At 32.9% G+C, this 13,427-nt stretch overlaps 2 protein-coding genes across 2 annotated transcripts in view; one reads left to right on the forward strand and one right to left on the reverse strand.

Moving 5' to 3' along the window:
* Positions 1–13,072, reverse strand: part of Hwt (SH2 domain-containing adapter heavyweight) — a 127,089-nt gene extending 114,017 nt beyond the window's left edge. Inside the window, exons 1-2 of the mRNA XM_072891133.1 lie at positions 12,705–13,072; positions 9,353–9,920 (exon numbers count right to left, since the gene is read on the reverse strand). Of these exons, the coding sequence (XP_072747234.1) occupies positions 9,353–9,920; positions 12,705–13,048 (912 nt within the window). The 5' untranslated portion in view covers positions 13,049–13,072. The remainder of the gene's footprint in view (positions 1–9,352; positions 9,921–12,704) is intronic.
* Positions 2,450–4,733, forward strand: LOC140665361 (chymotrypsin-2-like). Its single transcript, XM_072891392.1, has 7 exons — positions 2,450–2,571; positions 2,950–3,029; positions 3,184–3,278; positions 3,482–3,623; positions 3,722–3,835; positions 4,023–4,175; positions 4,388–4,733. The coding sequence occupies exons 1-7, from the start codon at positions 2,523–2,525 to the stop codon at positions 4,532–4,534; spliced, it is 780 nt and encodes a 259-aa protein (XP_072747493.1). The 5' UTR covers positions 2,450–2,522; the 3' UTR covers positions 4,535–4,733.
* Positions 13,073–13,427: the final 355 nt, after the last annotated feature.

Here is a 13,427-nt window from a genome sequence, read left to right on the forward strand (position 1 = left end):
ATGATAATCGCGTAGTATCTGTGACAAAAATTATACGCGTTTCTTGTCGCATAAGTAATTACTCGGAAAATACGTGCTTTGTACCTCTTCTTACTTATCTTTTCGCTCTTTAAGCGCTTTTACCCTTTGTTTGAAAATCTTGGCGATTTTACGCGTGGAAAGAAAAACGTATTCTCGGATTTCCCTGGAATGCGTTAACAAGAAAGATCTCGTTGTTCTTGGACAACCTTTGATCCTTTTATTCCATTTACAGTTTTGCAACAACCGATTTATTCCAGAAACCCTTGAATAATGCATGTGAAGACAAACTTTGTAGATATAACAAAATAAATTCTTCTGTACGAACAATATGCGTTCGTAATGTGCGAGCATGTTTGCGAAATTGCAAAGATTTATATATACAGTCTAAAAAAATACCGCAACATAATAATAAAATTTCTTTTTATATATCCTATTTATCTCATTTACACTTGTAACTCTTATAATTGATAAAATAAGAATACTTATTGTAACACTATTATTAAAACAATTTTCATCAATATTGAATGACGCCAAAGCACACTATATCAGAGATAACCTAGATAATTAACTAATATTTGCTGTGTAATCTATACTATGTGATTAAGAAGTTTGTAGTTTTTATTTATATCATAATAATTAAGCATCGTTCGCGCTAATAATTATCGAAAATTTTTTTTTATCGCTTTAAATATTTTTATCGAACGTGAAATCACGTCGTTATCATAGTTAATAAACGATCTTATTTATATTTATATATTATATAATTATATTGATAAACATATTATTATTAATTTAATACCTTTATTATTACAGACAGATTTTACGAAAATAATATTAATATTAAATAAATAATTATTTAGTAATAAATAAATATTTAATAATAATAATTAAATAATAATATTGGATAATAATAAATAATATTTATAATTCAACAACAAAAGTATCATACTACAATTTAATTATAAGTACTGGTGAAAGAGTTTAAACGTTCAATTTTTTAATCTATTTTTTTTTAATCACGTAATTTATTTTATTAAAGGAAATAGAGAATTATCTACTATTATTTATAGATTCGTTCAAAAGTTAAAAACTCCCATCAGAGTTTTAAATTTATCCAAAGCTCCAACATGCTATCGTGAAGTTTGGTAAAGGCTAGGCGCGCGGACACGATCGAAAGTTTCCGCACGTAAAACATCCGTGATCCCGATCAGTGTACGAATTCTTTGATCTTTGATCATCCGTACCGATTATACGTCAGGACACGGGGTCATTGGTCGCAGGTGAATCCTAAAATACTGATATCCTGTAGCCGTCCTGGACCAACGATCGATCTCCCACTTTTATTCGTTCGACGGTCCGTTAGGATTTCCTGATAAAATATAGTCAAGTGCCAAGAAATGACCGAAACTACTTATCTCTCACGAGACCTTCTACTGAAATTGACGCTACGAGCATAGAACTTTTAATAGGAAGCAATTAAAGTTCTTAACGAAGTAATATACGTGAAGTAAAGAAATATTAGTGTATTTTGATATTTAATTTATAATAACTTAATATAATGTTGCACGATGGAGCACTAATAGAAAAAAAATGTACTATTAGATGGAGAAAACGTTAGCAAGTATTGAAACTATTATATTATAATTTCATTGTAGTCTAGAATAATTATATATAAATTGTTTGTGAACAAATTAACGAGCGATAACTCTAATCGATAAATTATTTCTGCGAAAATTAAAAATAAAATGTCTAACATGGATATCATTTAATTATGTTTCATTAAATGATAAGTCACAGAAAATGCAAAAATGAAACAATACTATTATCATATCAATTAAAGGATCACGACATTATCTATCGTATTCCACGCAACTTGTCAAAGATTCATCAGGCAAGATTAAGAGATATGGGGAAATCCAATGTCTCATGTGTCATTCAATAAAACCGACGTTGACAGAACAGATTATTGTTATGATAGAACGATAAAAAATTGCATAATTAAAAAGATATGGTAATATATATTATCTATTATAAATTAAATCTATATTCTAAGTCAAATATACTAGCTTTAGTATTTAATCTAAATAATTATATCAGAAGTATGTCTTCTTACGTACTTTTAATTATAACAAGTTGAAAATTACACAATAATAACAGAAATAGATTAATTCATTACTATTAACTCAGATTCTTTTCTGAAAGAAAAATATAAAACAAAATCGGGAACTAACTGAAATAGGGGAACAATTCATGTGATCTAAAATCTCGATGTTACAGTCTCACGTTTTTATCAAAAGACGATTGATCGCTACGAATCCGTATCAATCTCGGTGGAACATCTCCGATATACTACTTCGTAATCGAGCTATCTAATCTAGATTTCACAAGAAAAAAAGGTCGTCAATCATTGGACTACTTGTACGGAAGTGGATTGGAAGCAGATATATAAATTCGCGATGTCGACATGATTACAATACAGACTACGGTTGACAATCAAAACGATGGCGTTAACGATCTTGTGTTTTCTCGGCCTATTGGCATTCTCTCAAGGTAAGAGATGATTCTATAGAAGCAAACTAATAATCATTTGTTTAATATTGACAACCATTCGTTTAAATGAATACAAATTGATATATTCCCCTTAGAAATACTTTAGCAAAAGAATTACTGTAACGTATTACTCAACTAAATGACTTAATTTCTGTGCAAACAATTTAATTTCAATTATTAATTACAAGCTGCGAGAATCATAAAATTTTATAATTTCCAAAAATTATTAACTTACAAAAATCTGAAAATTATTTTCAATTAAAATGTGTATGTAAAAAACGAATTATTACTTATTATAATTTTAATTTTTTCAAAAAATTGTAAAAATTTTTTTGTTTTTAATTTACATATAATAATAATAATAACTTGTCATTGTAGCTGGACTTTTGAACCCATTGAACTTTGATCCCAGGATCGTTAATGGAGAAGATGCCAGAGTAGGCGAAATTCCATATCAGGTACATATTGCAAAAAAAAAATAAAGATATAATTTGTATTTAAATCTATGCTTTAATTTATAAAAATATCTTTCATTTACAAAACATTTTTTATTAATTAAAAGCATATGTAAAAACAAGTGAATGCATAAATAGAATGCTATTATTTTTATAGGTTTCTCTTCAACAAAAATATGATTCTTTCCACTTCTGTGGTGGTTCAGTCCTGTCTACATACTATGTTATCACGGCAGCTCACTGTGTCCAAGGGTAATTTTATTACAAGTCCTTTCACTATCCAAACAGTTAATGTTATATAAGACGCTAATACATAAATAAAACTTATGTGTTTCCTCTCTACTTATATTTGCATGAATATTATTTCGCTAATAAAAAAAATATAACACATTCATAAAAAGAGATTATTTTTGCAGATAGATATTTCAATAATTAAATTTTCATGTTACATGTAGCAAAACGGCTACGAGTATAAAAGTCGTTGCTGCTAGTATCAATCTGAAACAACCACAACTGACGAATGATGTCACACAAATCCGTATACACGAGAAATATAACCCCAATGATTCCTGGCTTAACGATATTGCTTTATTACAGGTAAACGAGATTTACAAATTTTCTCTTTGCACAAGAGACTCAGAATCATTTGGTTTTTTCTATTAATCAGTAATGCTTAAGTAAAAATCATCTTTCAGGTGAGAAATCCATTTATAAAATCTGCAACCCTCCAATTTGTTCCTCTGCCACCGAGCAACCACGTTGTCAATCCCAACGATGTTGCTGTTGTATCAGGATGGGGCAGACTTTGGGTGAGTTTTTTTTTGCTTTTCTAACAAATATTTTTTTCGCGTGTGCGCAATTTGTATCTTTTACATAAAAATGACGCGGGATTCTTACGACATTATATATTTATTTATTATTTATGTCATGCGCGAAAAAATAAAACAAACTAATACTGATGGCACAGCAGTTATCAATTTTACTATAAAATTGCAGCAAGGCGGACCAACTACTGAGAAACTACAACGAGTCAACATTGTGATTGCTGACCAAACCTACTGCCGCAATAAATACACTTCCATGGGATACAACGTCCATCCCACACAGGTTTGCGCATACGATCCACGAGTGGAGAAAGGATCTTGCCACGTAAGTTTTCTTGAAGATTTTAATTTCTATTATATCTACACATTCATCTACATTTAATATTCTCACAATAATAATATATTATATAAGCACAATCTCTGAAAATATAATTCACGTATACGTTATAATAAAACAAGAAAAGAAAACACAAAACAAGATTGAACAAGATAAAATATTCAATTCAATGGTAAATTGAAAATAATACTTTCTTCTAGGGTGATTCTGGTGGTCCATTGACCGTCGGTGGAAAACTCACTGGATTGGTATCCTGGGCGAATGGTTGCGCCAGTACTTCCTACCCGACTGTTTACACACGTGTCGCCTCTTACATTGATTGGATTGAAGCTAACAGTTATGTTTAAACTAATTCTATTCAACTATGATTCGTCGTTTCATGTTTATGTAATCCTTTAATGATCGATTGGAATCGAGAAAAGATTCTTTTTTTATGTATATATAGATATGATATCGATTTAAGACAAAGGGCTGTACAAAATAGGTACCCTTAAAATTTGTACACATTTTCAACGCAATAAATATGTATATAAGTACATGTATAAATGTGTATATATTATTATTTAAATTCATATCAAGTAGATCATCAATACATTTAGTCTGTATTGTAAAAAAGTCATAAAGAGAAATTATCGCACGACAAGTGCTATTTATCGCTTATCGCGAATCAAAGATTCAAAGAGATTTCCCTATAGTACTATTGAATCTAGTATAAGAGATTGGATAGAACTCTCGATAAAATCAATACACCGTGACCGTGCGACGCTCACGTGTTGCTCTTATTTCCGGTGACAGTTTGGAAGAACGGAAACAATCGATGCGAACATTTTAGCCGTAATTGACAGTTATGATAATAATCGCTTATCGATTACGTAATTCTAAATAAATATTCGTTAATCGTGTCATTCATTAATAGTGCCGTAAATTTATTCTTATCATTTCTTATATAATTTTAATATTACGTGGAAAATAATGAACATCAATGTGTCAAAACAGCTAGATTATATCTTCAGAAATTACTAAGAGAAAAAAATAATTACAACAAAGAGAAATTGTTCAAATGACGCTGAAAGAAAAGATGATATAAAAAATACAACCAAACTTAGTTTTTTTTTCTCGCAAATAATTACACACAATAACAAACATTAAAAATTTTCGAATAAGAATAAGATGAAAAATAATTATAACAGGACAGCTGCTTGACGATAGAAAAGCGCGAGTACGGATTGTTCGTACCAAATTCTATTCTGTCACGCGTATTTACATTGCTAATGAAATTTCATTTCTGCTTTTGCCAGTCTTCCACAAGAGGCGCATGATAGACTCTTACGTCGCTCGCTGGTTTCGTTTTGTCTCTTTTCAACGATTTTACTCGGAGAGTAAAAGAGCCTAGTAGTTGCTTATTTCCGACAGAAGACAGTGTCATTATTAATTCACTATGCATCTCTCTTAGAGAGAGAATTTTCTTATTTTATCTTATTTATAAAAAAAAGCCGTTTGCAGAAAGCTGATGGAAGTAATTTTCGTCACTTGTTCAGAAACTAATTCTTAATTGAGTGAGTAGAATTACTGCAAATTTGTATTCTTGCCTTTTTATATTTTACTGTTATATTTTCAGAATTAATTTATCATTTAGATCATTTTCTGCCTCAAATACATAATAGATCAACTGGATTACTATGTATAGTAATCACAATTATTCTTGAATTCAACTCTAATTATAATACTCAATATGGTATATTTACTGTTAATCAACCGAGAAATAATAAGATCTGTTATACCAGATCAAGAACCGACTATACTCTCTGATGAAATCATCTGAAATACATAAATTTCCATAGTTTTTTCTAAATTTTATAAATTCGCTAATTAAATTTTATAAATTTGCTAATTTTTTTAAAGAGTTAATTTTTCTACCTTATTACATGAAAAGGTATAATTAAAACCGCAAATAGACAGTATTGTTCTCTTTTAAAATCACGTTATATTTTATAATTACTTTAGAACCAAATGAACATTTGCGCATAACTTTGTGACATATAATATTTAAATATAAGTATGCCAATAATAAGTATCACGTTTAAAAAAATATAAACATACAAAAAATTTAAAAATTAAATTTGCATAAATCATTTAAAGATACGTGTAATCATATGTCATTAATTAAATCTAAAGAAGTTAATTAAAAACATAAAAATCTAAGAGATGTATTATTGTTTGAATATATCAAATGTTTAATTTTTACGCAGTGCAAAGATATTTAACTAATTTAACTTGATGTTCCTTTGCAATTGTGATTTCATTTAATGATTTATTGTATATGTATCATAATAAATATCAACGTTAATATAGGGAACACCCACCCAAAAAATGTCGCGACTAAAAGTCTCGACGAAGCCACCGTCGAAAAGCTTCGAAAAGACGAAGCCCTTTTCTATTCTATTCGCGATCAATTCGACATCGTCGCACTACCTCCTCTTTCTTCCATCTTCTCTCTCCTTCCCTCTCTCTTTCTCTCTCTCCTCCCTCCATCCCTCTTTTTCTTTCTCTTATTTGTCTTCTTTGGACCCGCAAGTCGACTTTGACATCGTTGAAATAAATCGCGAACGTCATCGCGACAACTCAATTTTATTAAGTACAAATTATTTTACTAACAAAATATCATAGCTTTTGATTCGGTATACGGATAAGCAAATATTTTATTTAAAATATTATAACAGAAAATGATAAATATAATCAGTAGACATAAATCAATGACAATACACAGAATTTAAGATTGTGCATTTATAAGATTATACTGATTAATCAATCATTATCGGACAATTATATACATATTGTTATTAAATATCCGTTATTAAATATCCGCGTAATTTTCATGGAAAGAAAATAATTTAAAATCACGGAACCGTTTCCACAAAGTCTTCAGTTTATTTCATGTAATGATTATACCTGATCATTAGAGATTGCAACGAAAACTCAGATATCCAGATATTTTGATATATATCTGCATATGTTATTGTTCTCATAGTTTCTATTATTCAAAGACATTAATGTATTGGATATTATATTGGATATTATATTGGATTTTACCAGAAATAATTTGTAAAATATATGTATAAAGATATATAAGATTAATTTATAAAACAAAAACGCTAATGTGCTTTTATTAAGAATTTAATAATAAAAAACTTATTTTAAATTAAACTTATTTATGTTTAATTTTAATCGGTAAAAATAAATTTCTATAACACAATAATAATAATAAATTTACGATAAAAATATGTGTGTGCATATATATTATATTAAATAAAATCATTCATAGCAGCAAAGGACTATTAATGTATGACAAAAATTGATATTTACTTTTATATCACTAAACGTACGAGTTTTTGTTTCATAAAAAAATAGTCTTTCTCTGTTACGTTTCAATAAAAAAAAAACATTTAAATTATGCATAATTTTCTTGTAATTATTGACTGATAAAAAGAAGGAAATAAGCGCCGCAATTATCAGCTATTAAATTAACTTTTACGATTAAGAGCAATCTGAGCTGGAAATAGCTTACAATAAGTTGGAGAGAAATATAATATCTCGCATTTCCAGTCTACAATCGAGTAAACGGCTGCACATAGGTTTAAATGGGCCTCAAATTATAGATCATAAACTCGAAACTTGCACCGTTACGTTCCGCGCCTTCAGATACACAAAATCGCAATACGATAAATGTTCATTGAGTTCACCCTTTATTCAAATTACCTTCGAATGATGAATGTAATTGCATTATATAATAGCGATATGAAATATTGCTATTACAACCATGGCGCGAATTTGAAAACATAAGTTCTTAGCTTATCTTATTCTATAAACTTCTCAATATCACAATAATGAAATTTTTTATTACGATTTCACTCGACAATATACACTGAAAAAGCTTCGTTCTACAAAAAACGAACACCGGAAAAGCGTCACGCTCGTATTCACGACTGTGAGTCATATAATTCCGCATCTTTTCTATTTAAATATTCTTTTCAAGAATTCTTGAGAGTATCTCACCTAATATGAAATAGCACGTGCGACGCATGGCATATGCGATAAAAGTCGAGGTTTGGCATAAAGCCAAATCCAGTAAAATCTTTTTCCTTCTTTATATTAATAATACAAAAATGTTAAGTGTTATTAGTACCAACATGGTAAAAGTTTTACTTAACCAAAAGAATTTAGTGTCTTTTAATCTGATTATTAAATATCACGATAAATAATGTTTAAATGACAGTAACTTGCAATTTGCAGTTAAAATTTGATTAACGTTATTTATGCTCTTTTTACTGTTGTACGGTAATAAAAAAAAATAACATTTTGATATCAAGAAAAAATAATCTTTATTCCGTACATAACAAACATGGTTTCTCACACTATGAAATATTATTAACCTTTATTAAAAGATTCACCTGCACGAAATAGAGTACCTTTTCTCGATTCTCTAGAGACTGCTGGACTTCGAAATGCTCTCGTGATAATAGGATATATATATATATATACATATACACGAAAAAGAATTATATATATAGTCATGATGCTCGTATGAATCATTATACCAATCTTTACTTCCGTTTTTAATTACATACCATTTAAAAAATAATATAAGTAAAAACGATAGACAAATCTATGACTGCTATAATTTTAATTGTATATATTGTATTATAAAAATAAATTTTATTAATTTGCGAGTATTATTTTGCAAAATATATATATTTACGTTAACATATTGAAAATGCAAGCATCTCAATGAACTCGATAAAAGTCCAAATAAAAATTGGACATATTCACTGCTAATAAATAAATAAAACTATTTTATAAATATACCTTTTGTCATTTGATTTTACTCTCTATTAATGATATATTCGTATAATTCTCTGATATACTGTCAGTAGTATTTTACTCGTGAAAATAAAATATGTCAATATATCATGGCATCCACGCGTTAACAAGTGTCGCGTGATACGCGATTTACGAAAAAGTAATAAATAACTGGAAATATATTCCGAAATATCATTTCCTCGTGCTGTCTTGTATCCAATTAGAAAAAAAAGCGAAGTACTGGAGCTTGATTAAAATCGCGATGCACGCACCTAATTAGGAGCGAGCTCGGAAGCGGCTAGACTCACCTGCTTGCGAAGCGGCGTGACACATTCGTCCTTGGTACGCTCGAAACGCTCAAACTTGAAGCTGTTGCTGCGGTAGAGCTCGTTGTCGCTCTGCTGCCTCCTGCAGAGCCGTCGCGTGAGCGCACGCGGTCTACAGGGCGCACATTCGGCGGCGAGCTCCCAGTGCAAATGCAGCATCGCGAGCTCGGCGGTGCAGCGGGCCATCGCGCAGCCGGCACGTCTCACGCGACATTTGACTCGCTTGATACGGCCCTCGGACTGCGGTTTGTGACTGCACGGCTGGGTGCAACTGCAGTCCGTGCACGTGCGACGCACGCTGCGCGTTTTGGCCGTATGCGGACACGGCTTCGCCTCCTCGCCACACTCGCACTCGCATGGCACCTCGCCGCCGCCTGTGTGGGAGCAGCTTAATCTCTCGTCGGTGCACTCGCACGGCTGCTGCTGCTGCTGCGCTTGTTGCAACTGCAACTGCGAGGAGACGGGGGAGGATGAGGACTGCGCGACCGCTCGGCGACGAGTGCCGGCGCCGCAGGATGTATGCCGGCAGGAACGGTCGGTGCATTCGGATCTGCAAATAAAAAATATGTACATGTTAATTGAATAAGACACAGAACCTCCGGCAAATTAGTTACTTTTACCCCTCTTATTTAAGTAACCCATCTCTCGGGTATTAATTTAGGTAATAACAACCATGGCTTAAATTAAAGCTTATATAGGGTGTTCCTACGGAAATTAATTAGCTGTCATTTTTAAGTGTACATAGGGGGAGGAAAATACATAGGAGCAGGAAAAATAAAATATCTTCCAATAGAAGACATTTGGCAGTTTTATTATATTTATATGGACAGTCTATTAAAGATAATCGAAGGTATGTATTTTTATTATTTAATAAACATTTATGAAAATGCCAAAACGACAATCTTAACAATATATGCTTAAAGTGTGCACCATCAAAATTGAAACAGAAATCCAGTTTCTTTCGGAAACTATAAAAAATTTGCGTTTAATTTTTCTTTTGAGAAGCCTTTTATTTTTTTCACAACTCTGACCAATTCTATTATTGTTTTAGACTGTTCAAAAATTTGTAAGATTGTCGATATTTTGAATTTTCATAAATATTTATTAAATGATAAAAATATATCTCCGATTGTCTTTATTTCATATGTATGGTAAATAAAAATAAAACTAACAAGTATCCTTTTAAATAAAAGATATATTACTTTTCTTGCTTTCTATGTGCATTTAACAATGTCAGCTGATCAGTTTAGTAACTTCCTATAATGACACCCTATAAATAGCTGATTAATTCTGCACAAAATTTGGGACTGATTTGTCATTATTATTTTTAATAACAAAATTGGAGAGTGTGACTCACCGTTAGCCAGAAATTGCAACCCGAATATCTCAATAACTGGTCCCAAATGCTGTTTTGACAGAAACAACCTATATATAAATAAGCTTTCGTTTGATATATCATTCAATGTCCAAATTATTGCCCGAATAAAATGGGCCAAAATGCTAGAAGCATTTGAATGGTGAATTGTGTCCAGTTTTTGACAAACTGTTAGTAAAGAAAAAAAGCATTTTTTTATTTTTTAATTCAAAATTAATTCCTTGAAATACTAAAAAAAGATTTCTCTTATTTGAAATTAGGTGGATAGTAAATGTCTGTTTTTGAAACTGTTGTATTGATTTTTCTCGAGATTTATAAGTATATCTGTAACAATTATGCAAGTGCTAGATATTACTGGAAACATCGATTTTCATATAACGATTGCGACATATTTTGCCCGAGATATCTGAAAGCCGTAAGTTAAACCGAGAGAATTTCTATCGACTATTGGAAACTTCATTTAGCGTATTATCACACAATGATATCGCGGAATGGTAGAATTCGGTTGGAGGGGCTGCAAGAAAGTAAGATAGAAAGAAAGAATCAGGTCAGACCGAAAACGAGAACCGCGAGATGATTGCGAGCAACTGTATCGCGATTAAATTTAGCCGCACGTAGATAATTGCATCGTGAGTGATAAATTGATTTCATTATAAATTGATTCAATAATTTAGTAATTTTCCGCTTCAATGATGTTATATTTGTAATTTCTTGAATTTCTTACATGTTGTATGTTTCTCTATTAATGTATACGTATAAATATATATATACATATTTATATATATATATTATATATATTAAAGCTTATCAACGTTTTAATTATTCATTTATTTATCTACATGTACACTGATATGTTCAAATGTATGTATAAATTGTTGCATTCATTAAAAAATATACTGTTTTATATGATAATTTAAAACAAAATATATAATCATATGTGAAAAGTAAGATTTATTTTATAATGTAATAATAAGCTGTAAGCGATTTATGATATTTGTGATCGCGTGAGCTAGAAATTAAAATAAATGTACGACCATATTTCACCGTAGCACGTGGTATTTTATAAATCAATATCTCAACATCTTTTTTGAAGATGCATGGAAATTAATATTCGTAAGTTTTCCGGCTAGACGCTACAATTTGCCCTATTATGTCGACATGAAAACGCTTTTAAAGATAGCATTTCATATCTCATCGTCACGAAAATTCCCTTATGTTAATCCAGACAATGTAATCACTTCATTTATTTCAAGAATAAGCAATTGCATCACCCTTAGGCACCAGCGAAGGTCTAATAGATTACTACGCTAGCTATACGCATTCACCTAAAACCTGCTTACGATCAGCGCAAGTATTAACAATATGTTGGCTCATGATCTTTACTATACCTTCCACCCCTTCAACTTGATCTTCTAGAACATGCTCAGTCAAGCTTTATATAATCGCCCATGAACTATCACCATCAAATTGAACGATGCTTGAACGGTTATAAAACAAGATTGCCAATAAAATTAAATCAAAGAATCCGATAACGAAGGACAACAACTACAAGCTTGTAATACTCTGTATAACAGTATATCCGAATGGACGTAACGGACTGTTGCTTGTTATTCCTACTCTCTCTCTTATCGATCGAACGAAAGAGCTGAAAATGTCGAAAGACTTTAGCAATAACAATCTTGCAAAACTTATTCCACGATGTCGCAACAATTTTTCCTATGATTCATGACCGGAAGGTAAATGGTCAACAAGTGTTATCGATCGGATAAAGCGTTTCACATTATTTCTTTCACTCTATGCAATGAGATATTCGGAACAGCAGTTTCACATCTACCTACCTACCCCAATCTACAACCTACCACAACAACAACAACAACAACAATAAACATGCCGCGTTCACCCACAGGATGCACTGCCTAATATATTTGATATTATTACGCCGTGAAATTTTCTATTTACCTTCTGATTCTTCGCGCGGCCGATCCTCGCTGTACATGCGGACAGGGTTGCGAATCCGGCGGACAGTCGCAGCTGGTGACGGCCGTGGCCGCGGCCGCGGCGGCGGAAGCGGCGGTTGGTCGCGTACGACGGATCCTGATGAGCACCGGGTGCACAGGACACGGTTGTACCTGGCAACCGCAGACGATGGTCTGGGGTCCGCCGCCGCGGGATTTACGGCCGCCGCCGCCGCGCTTCGCGCGTTGGTCCACGTGCAGCTGACACGGTTGTACGGGACAGCCGCAACGGACCGCGGCGGCACCGCGACGCCCGGCGCCTTGTACGCGTCTCCACACCCGCTCCATTCAACGACCGGCGTGCGACTGACAATCGGCCACCCCCTCCCCCGCACCGCCGCCACCCGCGACCGCGGCGGCGAGCGTGCGCGCGCGCACGCGAAAGGACCGCTTCGATCCTCTCCGCGCGACCTCGGCCGCGCTCGGCTTCCTGTCGCCGTCCGGGGGATGAAATCCCCCTTTCGGGCGACCGACCGAAATGCCGAGTGCCGAGATGCGCGCCGGTCCACGCTACCGCCTCCCCGCAACCGACATTCGTTCCCTGCCTTTCATGAGCGGACAAATCCGGGCGTTTACCCGGAGTGAAAGGTCACAGCTGACTTTTTGGCGAGACCTCGCGCGAGATAACGCTTTGGTATACGTGCGGTTTAAGATATTTTAATTTGTG

The sequence above is a fragment of the Anoplolepis gracilipes genome, chromosome 1 (assembly GCF_047496725.1).
Source record: "Anoplolepis gracilipes chromosome 1, ASM4749672v1, whole genome shotgun sequence".
NCBI lineage: Eukaryota > Metazoa > Arthropoda > Insecta > Hymenoptera > Formicidae > Anoplolepis > Anoplolepis gracilipes.